Genomic DNA, 16,915 nt, shown 5'->3' with positions numbered 1-16,915 from the left:
TGAAAATTTTCACTCCAAAAAAACCATTGTCAACCGAGGCGCATCCGAGGTTGACAATGGTTTTCGAGGGGTGTAAATTTTCAATGTTACACTCAACTACATGCAATATTTATTATATTATACTGAATGTTTTATACAAATAAATATAACAATGAACCGTGAGCGCATAAATTCTGCGCAGTCGCAGAGAAACATTTGTTAAAAAACACTATTACCCACTGAATAATGAAGCCACGCCCTCCAGCGTAGCAAAAGTCAACATTGCTTGACGACGGGTGATATTCCAAAAAATAGCGACTGCGCAGAATTTATGCGCGCACGGTTCACTGTTATATGTATGTGTATAAAACATTCAGTATAATAGCCTATTTCAAAATGTTATGACAGGATTTACATTACATTAACTTTAATACCTAGTAAAAATTTTGCGTTTTACAGGCTTAAAGGGAAATTGAGTCTTTCAAACTAATTGTAGGAGTGAAAAAATGTAAAAATTTTAGGGGTTTTTTACTTCGTTATTCCATTTTTAAGCAAACTACAAATATATTTTAGAACGCGAACATGGAAGAGACAACTTTTTCACTGTTATGCAGAATTTTGACAATTGTTTCATTTGTTATGTACTTGTTTAGTACTAAAACCTTTCTATATTGCTTCTAGGTTTAAAATATATAGGTACATGTAATTTTATGTAAATAATGGTAGAAATGTATTTTTATTACATTGTTTTTATTTTTTATCACATTGTAAGATACTTTTTTTTTAAACTTTTTTTAAAATCATTTTAAAATAATGATTAAAGAACAAATTGAAAATCAACCAGCTAAGAATATGTCTAAAAGATTTTTCATTGCAATTTGTACTCCTAAACATGTCTAATCTTATCTTAGCATAAATATTTCTGTTTCACGTTTAGAAAAGAGATAAAGACTTGTTTGACTTTTTTTGTTTCTCTATAAATTTCACATTATTGTCTACTCTAAGTGTCAGATCCATGCAAATAATATTTTTCTACATGCTCATGATTGTGATTTTCAGTCCTTTGGTATGACTTCAGTATTTGTTGATTTCAGTAGTATTTTTTAGTATTTGTCGATATTTATACTAATATCAAAAGGCATAACGAATAACATAGGATTGTCTCAGATGTATATGTATTCTATGAGAGCAAAAAAAAGAAAATAAATTAATTACCAATGTTTATGATTCAAAGACATTTAGTCACCAAACTAGTGATCTCTATATTTAAACGATATTTGATTCCTCATATGTCATATTTATAACTTTCTTATATTTATGGATTGTGATTTCCGGTTTTCTTTTAAATAATCCATGACAATACAACATAAAACAGTATTTTATATCGATTTCATTTATTTATTGGATCAGGAAATTAAAATGAGGAAGTATGTTTTGCTACACAAGAATTGGAAGCATCTGTCGAGGTAAGGTTTCTTTCTTCTAAATTTTGAAAACTATAACAACTTGTTCAAAGTAAACATAGAGCATAAAATATAGATATATCATATTTTCTTTTATCACTAGAAATTTAACTCTCCAATATTTTCTATTTTATTGTATAATCTAGAAGTAAATTATAATATACACGAATGAAATTTGAATGTGCTCAAAATTGCACTTTGATTAGGTAAATGGCTTTCGGATTTAGAAAAACACGAGAACATTGGCAAAAACAAGCTCATTTTGAAGGATTGAAAAGTATGTAGATCGAACACAATTAAGTGAAAAGAAAGCATTTATTGCATATTTATACAAATTATTATTTTTTCATGGAAATATGGTATTTTCTCAAAGGATTTGCACACACTTTTCATAGGACACGTAAAAAAGATTAATGATTCATTCCATTTACATATTTACATAACCTTTGAAAATCTTTAGTTTAACTAATTTAAGGAGAAAGGCCTCAAACTGTACATATTCTATGAGAGGAAGAACTAATCGAGGACGGTACGTAAGCCCGAGATTAGTTCTTTCTCTAACAGAATAGACAGAATTGAGGCCTTTCTCCTACTTTAAAAATGACTTCCTTCGTTCTGAGAAAGTTCATTATTTACAGAATGAACAGTCACATGTAAGTTATAGGGATACACAGCAATTTGTTGAAAAGCCAGACTTGTGTGTTTCCAGATGCAAAATGACAAAAGGTCTTTGACTAAAGAATGGACAGTTACAGGTGGATTTAAGGGGATAGTAGTATTTATACAAGATGTCGTGGTTCAAACTTAGTTTATACTGTAAACCAATTATTATACGCGTCATTTTTTATTCGCGACTGACCGCTAGAGAACTAATCCGCGACGATTTATTTCCGCGAACAAGTGGTCATATTTTTTTTTATTTCCACAAGTATTTTTTGTATCATATTAAAATTTTATATCCGCCCATAAACTAGGTAAAATGCTACCGTGATTACTGCTTACGCATTATCATTCAAGACATTCTGTGCATTGCGTCCATTTAAAATCTTATATCCGCACCGGAAGTAGGTAAAATGTTATAATGAGTATACTTCTTAATTAGTTGTAATTAACCAGGCTATCTCTAACTCGTCTGTGACAATAATGAACAATGATAACACAAGCTGAAATAATTATTGACATTTTAATCATTTTTAGACAAATAGTTTTAGATTTGCCATTCGTTTATATATTTTTTCTGAATGTTTGTAATTAAATTTCAACTACTTCTAGAACACTAAAGTTCTTCGATCCGTCGGGATTGGTATTCAAAAAAGGGCAAATAACTCTAATCATAACATGGGAAAATGAACAACTGGTTCGCGACGATAAATATCCGCGAGCAGAGGTTACTCGCGGAACTCGCGGATATTTATCGCACGCGTTTAATACTTGGTTTACAGTAGTTTCTAGTTTCCGTTGTAAAGGCAAACATGTACACGTTTCTTCCAATGAAGAGACAGAATCAAAATCTCATGAACGAAAAGATACAAAAAAAATCAATGATATTTTGAATTGGCAGCAGAGAATAGATAGCGTAAAAGACAATGCCAGACAAACTGTGACCTAAAAATGATCTTTTACAAATTCAGATAACCGAATTCCGATCAAATTAGGAATTCTTTTTAGCTTCAATTCAATTTTTTGAAAAAAACATATTGACTGCAGCATTGTAATGATTAGATGCAATTGCATTCTGAGTGTTTGATTAGCAATGAACCAAAGTTCGACCTGAAAATGTATTTCAAATAGAATTTAGAAATGCTTTACTTTTATCTATTTTCTACGGATATTTTAACTACGGTATTGTAATGTTCATTGTATCAAATTTACTTGGTTGTGGATTTAACATTAGCCTAACTTTGATCTTATAAAGGATTCTTCTTGAGGGAATATTTTTGGAATTTAAATCAAATGTGAAATTCTGTCATTTAATTTTAATCTATATAAACATTGAGTTTTGAGTTATGAATTATATTATACAGTCATTCTGATTGGTTTAGAGCATGTCACGTGAGGTTTGACAATTCGTGATGTCTCCCTTAGGCGCAGGGTGACAACTGTTGTCACCCTTCAGATGACAATGAAATATGGCAAGCGAGCATGCACAGTTACAACTGTGTTGTCGCCCTCTGCATGAAATTACAGTGTTTTAAGAGAGATAACTCTTATTATAATTATAAATGTACAATTGTTAAATATGCGGGATCAGTAAACAATAAATTAACAAGGACGTCAAATTTGTCTGTTGACATATTTCGAAAGTATGGAATCAGAGCAGAGTAGGGGAACACAAGAGGTTTGAATACTAGTACTATTTTCTATTCTATTTAATTGACAATTTAGATTCTTCAGGATAATAAATCTATTATGGACTGTTTAGGCGGGACACATCACCAATTATCAGGTCTGAGTAGGGTTGTAACTCTCGGGCATTAGCGTTCTAAACAGTCCATAATTGTATATCATTCATGGATTTAAAAATAAATTTAAGCGGATGCTGTGCAGAGATTGTGTTCTGTTTAACTCAGATCTTCGCTTTCTTTGTTTCCCTCTTGGGTACATTCAAAAGTTTACCTGTGACTCTCCATTCTGTTTGCTTTATTTTGGCTGTCCATTTTTTATGAAAAAACTATCCCTTCTTAAAAGGAAGACACAGTTTTTCAAAAAGAAAGGACATCTATGGACCTCTATGAAAAGCTGTGAAAATCCTGGCCAATGATGTTCAATTTATTTTAGTGATGAAACGGTTTCTCTGTTTTGTTTTTTTTTTTTATGTAATGCTATTAGAGGAAAACATTTCTTTATGTTTTCAAGTTCATGAATCTCGCTATCAACATGGAAGAGGGCCATGCAATATATTTATATTAGATACATCTTCAAGTCTTGGAGAAGAAGGTTTTCATCAAATGAAAGAAACTTTTTGCACTATCATTGATGGTAAAGCTGTTTTTGTTTCTCCTATTGTTGCTTTTTATATGCCTTGTGTTTCAATCAATATTGGTCAGCTGGATAAAGCAATCACGAAATTAAAAGATGGACTTTCAAAATTTATGTCAGGAATCAACATGTATTACCTTTGTGTATTTTTTCATAATAGATATTTTTCAGTAGGTCCAAAATAACAAGATTTATGTCCCGTTGGCCGCCATAATGTAGGTCAACATGGTCATATTTCTTCACTATTTAATAAAATTTTACTTTTTATACTGGCCATTGTTGGGTAGGATGCATCGTTTTTCCGAAAAATATATAGTTGTTAAATCCTCCTCTATTTTATAATTTTTATTCCATAAAAATTTCCCTCAAATATTTCTGCTACAACCTCTTACATTTGGTAAAGTTAGACAAAGAGGAAAATTTACCAGGTTGACCACCAAGATGGCGGCCAACAGAAATAACTCAGAGAAAAAATACGTCATATGAAAATTATCTATAGAAATATGTATAGAGAATTTTGTTTTGAACGTAAAAAACTAACGGAGAAATTTACCTAGAATTTGTCTTATCTGTGTGAATAAGAACTACGCACGATATTTCTGATTCCCACCTACATGTTAATACCCATGTATTCATTATAAATCGCTATTCGGATTTTCAGACATCTCAAACCCTTCAAATATTGATGGTAATTGATAAATGACCCTTAAATCCTTTTGTATGTTTAAATTATGTAAAAAATGTTTAAGTTTGAGAAAGTTTATTCTTTAATTTGAAATTTTACTGTAAATTTATTATAAATGACTTCTTTTTACATTTTATTTGTTATAAATGACTTCTTTTAACTTTTTTTGTAAATATACCCCTTCCCCCAGTGAAACACAAAAAAGGTCTGTGAAATAACAAATCTGTAAAAAGGAATTTTTGTTTCACGTGGGGAGGGTGTAGAGATTTTATTTTTAAAATTCCACTGACTTCTATGGTGAAAACCACGAGTATTACGTTATTATGCCGCGTCTATTCTTTTTATTTTCCTAAGCTATATATATTTTATGACAATTCATTTATAGATTAACATGTATAGAAATATTGAAAATCGTTCGAATATTTTAACTCTTAAAAATTGACTTGGAGGTAAAATGTAGGCGGGAGAATAATACTATCGTTTGTAGTTCAATTGGAAAACTATCAATAACCTTTCAAAAACGAATTGTTTATACTGTTGAGTCGTATGGCTAAAAGTTATTCAATAAAAGAAAACTTATGCTAGAATTGATTAGCAATCGTTTTGGGGACTATTTTTAGGCTATGCAGATTATCCAGATATCGACGAAAATGTAGCTGTTATAGTCTGTGGACGGAACACCAGATTTCAACGTTATTACTCAAACCACTACTCAGATATAAAGCATTGCTTAGGTAACTTACATGAACAATCATTGTTTGACAAATTTCCTTAATTTTCTTAATATATTTTTTTTACATGCTGAGTTATTAGTCACTATATTCTGTTCGTTTTTTTTTAAGGTTCGTAGAATTTATATACATTTAAAAAAGTTCATACACACGTTCAAAAAGCATACTCATCACAATGCCCTTATAGATATTTCCAACTTTTTCTTTTGTTTAGACGACGTTGAATTTGGAGGGCTTACTCCACTAACAGCAGCGTTTACCTTAGCAAAGGCGTGTTTATTCCGTGAAGTAGGTAAGGTTTTCTTTGACTTTGAATAATATATAAGAACAATTTCCATAACTATTTCAATAACATTATTATTTATATTCTCTAGAAACAAACAGTACAAAGTACGGAAGCCCTGAATAAACATTAACCCACTTCTGAGGTGTTAAGCTTAGTTCTGATGATGAATGTAGTGATTATTGTTATTTTACATTTAACTTATTTTGACTAATTATTCAAATACAGTCAAACCAGGACACAATTTACTTTTGTGTCATTCATGAATATTGTCATTCCTTAATAGGACATACCAAAATAATGGGAGACTTTCATGTTCATCCAAGAATAATTCTTATTTCGGACGGTAGACCCACTGATTTTACTGTCATTAGTGATGTCGAGGATTCATCTGTTTATGAAACTGAGGAGGTACTTTTTATATACTGCATTTCGGATAAATTTTAATTTTATATACATGACCTTAACTTCTAAAAATTAAATTAATATACTAGTATTTTAAAGTGAAATCTAGAGATAACGAACAATATTCAATTTCAAGTTTAATTAAATATTTAACATCGGAAAGAGAGCAGTGGAGCAATCTCGCACTGCAAAAGATATCAGTGTTGGAATAAGGTTCCAAGTAGGAGTGAGCATTCCCTGCGACCGATCCCACCCATCCATGCTTCGTGTCATGAACGTGAAAAATCCGTCAACAATTTTGCTTGCAATAACGACCTAAAAATATAGGTGTGAAAATGTAAATCAGCGTTGTATTTGTTGTATTTGTTGATGAGGTCAAGGTAACGACGAAAACGCTTTCAAAGAAACAATTGATATCATTGTTTCCTCAATTTGTTTGTCAAAAACTTACCCCCTCGTAGATTTTTAAAAATTGTTCATAAGTTTTTAAAAGTAAAGGAATTATCACAGTTCATGAATGATTTACATTTTCGATGTAGGTAAAAGTAAAAAAAAAAAGAATTAAAACAAAGTTATTTTCATTTTGACCGTCTCTATGTATATTTATCTTCACAAAGAAATTCAGTGGAAAATGTTCAACCCAATACCAGTCTTAGAAAAAGTCAAAATCCCTCAAATGAAACTCAAGTGAAAAAACCTTTAATGCATGCAAAAGACAACATTAAAGAATTTATGTTGAATACTCGTATTTCGGCAAAAGGAGATTTTCAGTCTTTAAACTAAGTTCAAAGCGTTGTTATTGATTTCGTTTGTAAAAAAAATGTACTCATTGTTAATTCGTGATATACTTTTTAGGATAAACTACAAATGCTACATTTCTCAAGAAACATTGGGGCGCTACATCCAATTTTCTGCATACCTGTCGGAAATGATCCAGACCTGGTTAATCTCTTTTTATTTTTATGATAACTTTTTTTAAATACCGGGTAACCTATTTTCCTTTACATATAAAAGGATGAGAAATAAATGATATTGATACTAATAATTTGTTTTAATTTTATCCTTAAATTTATAGGTAACATTAGAATTTATTTGTGCTCAGTCCAGGGGAGGAAAGATCGTGTATCCTCACGAAGCCAGACAGTTCGCTAAATACTCTGATAATTTGGTATTTTTATAAAGAAAAAAACGCGCTTCGTATCAGTTTTAAAATATGTATTTGATTCCATGCTTAAAACTAATTTCATGGTGTTATTTTTCTTACAAATTGCTTTTATTACACTGTTTGTTTGTTGTTGTTTTTTTTTTTAGAGAATTGCTTCTATGCTATCCTTTACGATGAAAAATGATGGTTTTGACCGTGAAATGATTCTGACGTTACTGGCTTGCAAACTCCCTGAAAAAGATTTGACAGAAATTGATCAGGTAAAATGGAAAACAAAAAATACCTTATTTTGCAAAATGCTCGATGATGAAGTACATGTATTTTAACTTTAATATTGTTATTGAAATTTCTTCAAACGAAATCATTTTATTATCAAATAAACGTGCATGTATACGTGTGCACACTTTTGATTTTAATCTTTCATTCATTAATTTAGAGAGATATATTTGAAATTTGTTCGAACAAGTCACTCTATAATTCACGGGAAGACATAAAAGATGAGATTGAAGCTGAAAATGATGACATATTTCACGAGAGAAATCCACATATGCCGCCATTGGGATCCAGAGTCAAGCGTGGACCGGGTTGGATATATGATAATCAAGATAACAATGGACCTGGAACTGTAATAGGGCATCAAAATGGTGATTCAGGATACGTTTTTATTATCATTATTAGAAATATTAGATCCAATCAAACACCTTCTTTAAAAGTTTTGAATTCCAAAAGGTTCAACATCTGTTCATGAAAATTGTTATCTCAATATCTGAACATATATAGAGGATATTCAATGTTTTTTAGTTGAAAATGGAGACCTGTTCGAAATTTGCTCGAATACGTCACTCGTGAAAATATCAAAAAATCCTGTCCCGCTAAAATAAATTCCAGATTCAATTCAAAACATTGAATTTTCTGTTTATAATTTTTTTTTGATTTTTTCCTTTTCCTCTGCCTTTTTCTAATGCAGTCATAGGCTACATGAAGTCATAGTTGAGCGGTAGAGACGTCTTAGTTTAGTGTTATGAGATTGAAAACGTTGTAAACAAGGATTTCATTAACATATATGGGGGATCTTTGGCAGTTTTATTCTTTGTCAGAATTGTTTATTTATTTTCTAACGGACCAAGGAGTATTATTTACGACATTCTTTGTTATTGGAAAGAAAATCAAGAGTGTTACCACACTTCTGATATTTGTCAAATTGTGAAAGGATATCATTTCGATATCCTTTCACACTATGATAGAATATCATTTTTATTCAATGAAAAATTACAGTATTTTATCGTGATAAATCAAAATCTTTTCCAATCTCTCATGATACTGATTCTTCCAGCTGTTTGTAATCATTAAAATTGTTGTTTTTAAAAGCACTTTTATCAAAAACTGTAAGAGTAATATATTGCTTTCTTATAGCTATTTCCATTCATTTTCAGATAAATCTTAAGTCCAGTCACATTTTAAAAATAAAACCCATTTTAAGAATGAAAGATATTGAAATGCTGTTTTCTCTATCAAAACAACGGAGTGTTGAAACAATGGAGGTGTGTTTCAAATGTGATTTACTAGTAACTGTTACCAAAATGTTCGAAAGAAGTATTTTCTCAGAAAACTTCACACCAGAATATATATCTTGTGAAAGGAAATTGAAATGAAATAGGCTTCAGTAATAAGAGTGATTTCAAAATTTTGTGAAGTAAGGACATTATATAGAACGTGAAATGTAAATCATTTTGAAGATATCTCAAAACAAAAGTATTGAGAAAAAAAATAAAAACATATACCGAAAAGAAATTCTGAATTCAGATTTTAAATTTATTAACAACTTATTATTTTCGTCAATTTCTATATAAATACAAGAGGCCCACGGGCCTTATAGGTCACCTGAGTATCATGTAACAACTTTCCAGCGATTGTATTTGGTTCGTGTTTTAATCCAAAAACCATGTAATTCACAAATTTTGAAAGAGGCACCATTGCTTATCAATGGGCAGATTTCAAAGCATTAATTTATTTTTAGTCAAAGTACCCCCTTGGTACCCCTGACCCAGCAGCCCTGAATTTATCTATTTTGAAAGAGGCCCCTTTCTTCATTATAAGGCCAGAATTTTTTTATGTTTAGGTTTAGTTATGAACATGAGAATAAAAAAGTCCCGAAGGAGAAGGAAATAAAAAAATTTTTGATAAATCAATTATTAACATTTGTACATTCTTTTTTTATGCTATCCTAATAGGCTCCTTACCACTGGACACATAATGCTTTCAAATAGGAAAGTAGAACATTTAATTGCTTATTTCATCATCTGCCATTTTGGGCCAGTTATATAAATTTTGTGATGTTGATCAAAATATATTTTAAAAAATCAATTCTTTAAAAGTCTTTCAATATATCTTCATTTTTTTAATAAAATGTTAGGTGAATGTGTAGACATTGTTCTAAAATTTACTTGATGCCTAAAATTATAATTCCTATCATAAAACAGACAGGGAGTATTGGGGAGTAGGGTGAACATTTTTTCAATTAAGTGTGAAATAATTTTTCTGGCTGATACAAATGATACTAAATGCCTGTATATATTTGTATATTCTTGCCTTTTAATTGTTAATTTTTTTTTATTTCTTCAGGTTATTGTTTATTTCTTCCTCAAATGGACTTAACTTCTCCCATAGTTTTATTCATTACATCTGATGCATAAGCAACCCTTTTCTGAAGAATGATACTGTAAGCTACAACAAAGACCTAAATAGCTGGCAATATGCAATAGCTACCACGGGCAGTTTAAAACCCGGGGGAGGAAAATAATTTACAGACAGATACTTTTGAAACGAATACATAATTATCTCACCAGCATGTCATTGTGCAACAAAGTCGTCAGCATTTTATTTGTCCTTTGAACGGGTGAAACGTTTTGAATGGCACTCTTATCGATGAATTTTACACTAAACCAAGCTATCTTCTCAGACCTGTCACCTAGCTTTATTTACCCGCTGTTTCATCGTAAAAGCGGAAGTGCGAGTTCGTAAATTTGAAATCTCGATCCCGACTCAAATTTGACATCAGAAAGAAGAAAAAATTTTTGTATTTTTTTTTTCTGAAAATTCAAAACCTTGAGCGGAGGGTTTATAAAACTGAAAATAAAATAAATCCTTGCCTTAAATATGTAATTAGATCATTAGCATATTAACCAGGAGCAAAGGATAAGATGTTCAAAGAATTCATGCATTTCACTATATAATCATTAGAGCCCCACCCTAAAACAAGAACCCCTGACCCTGGGGCCATAAAATTCACAATTTTGGTAGAGGCACTCTTGCTCATCATAACTATGTACTTAGTTAGTTTATTTAATACCCAGGAGCAGAGAAGAAGATTTTCAAAGAATTCATGTATTTTCACTATATAATCAATAGAGCCCCGCCCTAACACTAGAACCCCTGACCATGGGGCCATAAAATTCACAATTTTGGTAGAGGCACTCTTGCTCATCATAACTATGTACTTAGTTGGTTTATTCAATACCCAGGAGCAGAGAAGATTTTCAAAGAAATAATGCATTTTTACTACCTACTTATTTAGCCCCGCCCTAGCACTAGAACCCCTGACCCCAGGGCCATGAATTTCACAATTTTAGTAGAGGACTCATTGCTGATTACAATCATGCAAACCGTTTGACTGCTTGACGTCTAGGAGTAAAGAAGAAGATTTTTAAAGATTGCATTAATTTTAGTGGTTTTGGCCCCACCCCTTCAGGCCCCAGGGGGGCAGGGACCATGAAATTCATAATTTTTGTTCCCCTTCACCCACAGATGCTGTATACAAAATTTGGTTGAAATTGGTTCAGCGGTTTCAGAGAAGAAGCTGAAAATGTTCAAATGTTAACACACGACGGACGACGAACGACGGACGACGGACGCCGACGGACAAACACGGATGGCAATAGGTCACCTGAGTGACTCAGGTGACCTAAAAAGAGACCAGCATATTATGAAACATAATGGCTCTGATCATCGCTTCTTCGTGATATAAGTTTCTAAAATCATTGGAACATGTATATAATTTTTTTTTACATCATCAACAACAAAAATTATTTGAGGAATTTTAGTGGCTACCCAAGTTATTCAGTATAACATGGGTTGTTACAGTTTACACTTTATAATCCGCAAATCGATTTTAAACAAGCGTAAACTGTTCCAACCAAGGTTAAACCTACGAAGGCCCAGAAGGCTCATTCGAGATTCGAAATACGAGATTCGAAATTCGAGTTTCGAGATTCAAGATCCAAATTAACCAATCAAAAGGGAGGTTCAACTTTGATTACTTCCCTTTATTATGTGTTTTACTATCAAGAAATTGTTGCTATATAGATTCGTCACTTTGTAGTTGTTTTAGACCAGCTTTTCGACAATCTGTTGAATAGAGCAAATTTTAAATGGAAACATATTTAAAATTTGCTCTATTCAACAGACAACAGTGACAAACTAACAAATCAATTTAATGAAAACTGGGATAACTTAACTTTTCTATCGTCTTTTATTTTTTAATTTCTTTAAAATATACAATAATCATCCACAGTTGAATTGATATACAAGAGCAGTTTCTTTTGACAAATACAATCTAATAAATTATGTTTAGAGTCAATATTTAACATTCTCCAACCCCTGAGTTCGATACAAAGATTTTTTGCATGCACCCGTAATCGAAAATTTGCCTTGTCTGTCCGTCTGCCTAGCTGTCTGTTATTTTGGGTACCAACATATTTGATTTGCATTTGTAAAAATTTATCTTTCACTATGTTGCGGGGGCATCAGTGTTTCACAAACACATCTTGCTTTTTATTTTTTAAAATCTGGCATAAAGTCAATTTGCCTGATATCTTTCTTTCAAATGGTGATGCTTTTATTAGTCCCCGAATGGTGAAACCAGAGGGGACTATAGGTTTTTTTTGTTTCTGTCCGTCCGTCTTTCTGTCTGTTCAACCGTCCATTCGTTTGTCTGTCCCTCTGTCTGTCTGTCAATCTTTCCCATTTGGTTTTCTGACCTTTTTTCTAAACGCGTAAAGATATTGACTGTTTTTTTTTTTTTTTGGTATTCGAGTGTATCTTGATGAATTCAAATCAAGTTGGTATTTCGTTCCGCTTCCCTGATTTTTGACGGAATTATGGCATTTTTAATTTTTATTTGTTTTAAGATCAAGTTTGCACTGCACTAAATTTAAGATCCAAACGAGATTGTAATGTTAAAAATTACTGATTTGAAACTTGCAGGGTAACTCTATAATGACAAACTAGGTACATGTACAATGTTCTATCGTTAAAATGATAAATATATCCTACGGACCCGGTTTAACGACAGATTGTGTACTGTGTATTGGAAATAATAATTTAGCAAAGAAAAAACGGGAGATAACTTTAGCTCAGTGCATAGTTCCGAATATCAAAACGGTGTGTAAATAAAAAGCGAGGGAAAAAAGGTTGAGAGAATGGGCTGAATTTTCGTCTTTATGTAGATTCTTTTTAGGTTAAAAGCATACAAAACATCAAAAAGGTCTGTTTAATCTAATTTGGTAGTTATTTTCAATGCAAATTATTTTGTATACTTCAAAATCTTTTTGGAGCGATTCTGCCATTTTTGCTACATTGCGAGTATATATGGGAGGCATTCTAAGTGTGGTGAGGGACTGTTCTGAGACATAGTTTGATTATCTTAACTAAGTGATAAACGATTGATCATGTTTGTTTTTTATATAAGATTTTGTATTCACCAAGTAAGATGAGCTATTCTGATCAAAGTATGCATGTATGTCTAATAGCATTTAAAAACGTCTTACTTTGTAAGGCGACCTTATTCCAAGACATTTTATTCATGAACAAAAAAGTACCGAAATGTCCACATTTTGAAAGTACTTTTTCATATACAGAATATAAAGGACTTACTAAAGAGAAAATAGGGGATCCCAATAGGGGACATGTAGCACTTATGCAATATCCTCAGAATGCTTGTTCTTATACTGAATTCTCTCTTAAAATATCTTACAAAAGATATGCGGTGGGTGTAAATGGTAAACTAACCTGACATGGCCTCGGCTATGAATTTTTAAGAGGTCATCTATTCAAAATCTATATACTTGTATTGTGTTTCATTAAATTTTTCAGCATGCTTACATGTTGTCTTTAACATTTCCTGCATGAAGTTAAGTCTAATCCCTCTAAAATAATCTTTAAACCTGAGAGATCGTTTCCATTCCCTTTCAGATGGGTGGTTATACGTGGAATGGGATGCTGGTTCTATTTACCCTTATATATTTGGATCAAATTCGTATGCGAGAGATAAATATGACGTAACAGTTTGCAGTGAACCGAGAATTTTAAAAAATGGAATGATTGCTACAGGCTGTTTAGTCAAAAGAGGTAATAATATCCAACATGCTCAGTGGTTTAAGATTTATACATAAAGCACAATACTATATTTTTAAAGTACTGTATTACGTACATAAAAGTATGTAAATATTAATTTAGGACCAGACTGGGAAGGTGGAGACGAGGATGGTGGTATCGGAAGTATTGGATCAGTTTACAGATGTAAAAGCAATAGAATAATTCATGTGCGTTAACGATATTTTTTTACTACAGTCTATAGAGCCAAAACAGCGAAACATCCATACTTTAAACTTGCGAAATAATGTTATTTTGCTATTGATGTTAAAATCAATGATTGTATATATAAATCCTTTAAATATTAAATGCACTGACAGTGAATGTTTAGCTGTGGCATTTTTAGACGAGCATTTTTAAACCTCTTACGTTATATCGAATGGCTCAATCATTATTCGTGTGATCCAAATAGGATAGGGAGGTCTTCTAAGCGCTTTCTTCTTTTACAGGTAAGATGGCAAAATGGCCAAAAAACTGAAAACAGGTTTGGATATCATGGAAAATATGATATAGAGATCTGGTGATTATCGTCCTAGCTGTATATATCATTGCTTTCTGATTTTAAAAAAAAGTTCTTTCTTTTGTAAAATACTGATTTCTAATAATTTTAATTCAAATTGTTATGGACACACATTTTTTCTTCGGATATTTTCTTTGTTTATAAAGTATTTATGAATCATCATCTTGAGCCACGGACTGAAGTCATAAATAACAGGCAATAATTAACTCACCTGAATGTAAGTAATTGTGTTAAGTTCTAGTACTTTTATAGTGACCCATTTTCTCCGGAAGCTGTTGAGTACCTCCAAGATCAAACAAGGAAGGCAGAGATTAATTGCCCAGTCAAAGGTTTTTCAGTGGACATTTCTTTAAGTGATTCTTTTGAAGGGGCGCTTCCTTTGAGCTTTTATCTGATATACATGTAATTAATAAATGTCAGATTATCACTTTTCAAAAATCGATGTTTGATTTTTTTTCTACATAGCAACATGTGCCTCCGAAAATGATTTCGATTTTGAATCTAAGATTTGTAAAACCCCAAATGCTGGACTTTCTCTCTTTACGATGCCAAGAGGAAAATATTTCAAAAACGAAAAAGTTGAGAACCAATCAACGGATGTAGAAGCTGATGAGATGTTAAATTCATTAACTTTCTTTACATCAGATCAGTGGCTATGGAAAGATAAACAAGGTCAATGGAACCCATATCCGATAGAAATTAACAACAAACTTAACAGATGTTATAAGCGAAATCCTAATTCTACTGTTATTGTTACAATCGAAGAAAACACGTAAGTGGAAAGTTCGTTGTACACCAAACCAAACAAATAAAAAAAACTGATTGTAACTTTAATATAAATCTAAGAATCTTTCTAAACAAATAGAAATAATGTTTTATTTTAGATACAGGGTAGTCATAGCCAAAGGTATACAGATAAACTTGACGACAAGAGAGGTGTCAGAAGTCAAAATTGTTAAAAAGTCGTAAATAAATAAAATTACTTTTCATCGTGATTGGTTTGTGTATGTTTTTTTTTTTTTTGTTTGTTTGTGGTAGTGTGTTCTCGTGCATGTAGAATCTAAAGTGATTGGATGTAACTGTAAAGTTTTTATCCACTATTGCAGGAATTTAGAAATTGCTAGACGGTATTCTATTCCGTTAGTTCATACCAATATAACTGGGTAAAAATATTAACATTGATATTATATTCACGAATATTTATTCGTATACGTAGTTCAATTGAAATGTCCTTAATGTAACAAATTTATGAATTATTTTAGCAAGCCTGATATCAAAAATTGATTTAGATTTTATATTCATGGAAATATACTCATGGAAAAACTTTGAACGTGATTTTTATTTGCATGACATTTTTAGACGAGAAGATAAAGTTCCAATTAAAATTATAAGAAAAAAATATCGGAAGAAATCTTTCTGAATGTCAATACAAAGTAAATAGTTCATTTCAAATATTAATTATTCAAAAAGTTGTGTTACTAAAGAAATATATTTTAAAACAAAACTTTTTGATGTTAAAGAATCTCAAAATTTTTAGATATAAGAAGTATTAAAATATACTACAACCTTGTACTTTTTCTATCTCTTTACAATCAATCCGAAAGATAAATTATTAAGCAGGCTTTTTTGTTACCATGGACAACTGGTTCTTGAATATAAATGTATGTTGAACTAGTTGATTTTCTTATTTTTAGAATTGTAAAATGCAAAATTACTCTGTTTATTTTCATTCTGCATATATGTACTCTGAAGTTGATAATAAAATGACGCTTTAGTGCCTCTATATCAATCTCCTCTCGAGACCAGGTCTATCGACAATAATTTGGAATTTTGAAAAAGAAAAACTTATTTCCCTCCTCTTTTGTCCACATTTTTATTCCTTTAAAGCAAATTAAATCGAGAATTCTATGTGAGAAAAACCTTAACTCGATATCCATATATATTTACGACATTTAATCAATAAGCATACATACATATAATTTTATAAGTGATTTCAATTTTTATGGACTATGTTAATTCAAGTGAACACGAGGTGATCAACTTGGTTGTAAATACAAAATATCTTTTGGTCGTTTTATGAATGTTTTGTTTCATTTCCTGTGTAATATCATTGCATTCATACTTTTGACTACTCCATCCACCTGATCAAACTATGGTGCCAATTTCTCATTGATAGATGATGTGGTGCTTACGGTACTCCTTGATTCGTTTAGCGTACTTTAATAAGCATTCAGTGTTTTTGATCTCAATTTAATATAACATCAAACTTTTATGGA

The 16,915-nt window shown here is 31.3% G+C and overlaps 1 protein-coding gene across 2 annotated transcripts; it reads left to right on the top strand.

The window, feature by feature from the left end:
• Nucleotides 1–1,327: 1,327 nt before the first annotated feature.
• On the top strand, nt 1,328–16,915 carry LOC134247760 (uncharacterized). Of its 2 annotated transcripts, XM_062730143.1 has the most exons (16): nt 1,328–1,445; nt 1,649–1,719; nt 4,299–4,421; nt 5,727–5,840; nt 6,052–6,129; nt 6,407–6,531; nt 7,381–7,467; nt 7,601–7,693; nt 7,837–7,950; nt 8,127–8,334; nt 13,940–14,095; nt 14,204–14,289; nt 14,569–14,639; nt 14,892–15,007; nt 15,105–15,411; nt 15,524–16,915. In XM_062730143.1, the coding sequence occupies exons 2-16, from the start codon at nt 1,653–1,655 to the stop codon at nt 15,606–15,608; spliced, it is 1,830 nt and encodes a 609-aa protein (XP_062586127.1). In that variant the 5' UTR covers nt 1,328–1,445; nt 1,649–1,652; the 3' UTR covers nt 15,609–16,915. The 2 variants fall into 2 exon arrangements, with proteins under 2 accessions (XP_062586127.1, XP_062586128.1); XM_062730144.1 differs by lacking the exons at nt 15,105–15,411; nt 15,524–16,915 and having other exon boundaries at nt 14,204–14,266.

Source organism: Saccostrea cucullata, unplaced genomic scaffold (assembly GCF_032062105.1).
Source record: "Saccostrea cucullata isolate Sc308-1 unplaced genomic scaffold, CSIRO_AGI_Scuc_v1 ctg4416, whole genome shotgun sequence".
NCBI classification, from domain to species: Eukaryota; Metazoa; Mollusca; class Bivalvia; order Ostreida; family Ostreidae; genus Saccostrea; species Saccostrea cuccullata.
The sequence above is the reverse complement of the archived record's forward strand: the minus strand, read 5'-3'. Positions and strand labels throughout refer to the sequence as shown.

Bases quoted from the DNA above. Each gene is read 5' to 3' on its own strand.
- LOC134247760 (XM_062730143.1), top strand. From the start codon at position 1,653: ATGGCTTTCGGATTTAGAAAAACACGAGAACATTGGCAAAAACAAGCT. The intron at 6,130-6,406 runs GTAAGGTTTTCT...ATTCCTTAATAG, and splicing joins GTGTTTATTCCGTGAAGTAG to GACATACCAAAATAATGGGA. The intron at 6,532-7,380 runs GTACTTTTTATA...TATACTTTTTAG, and splicing joins CTGTTTATGAAACTGAGGAG to GATAAACTACAAATGCTACA.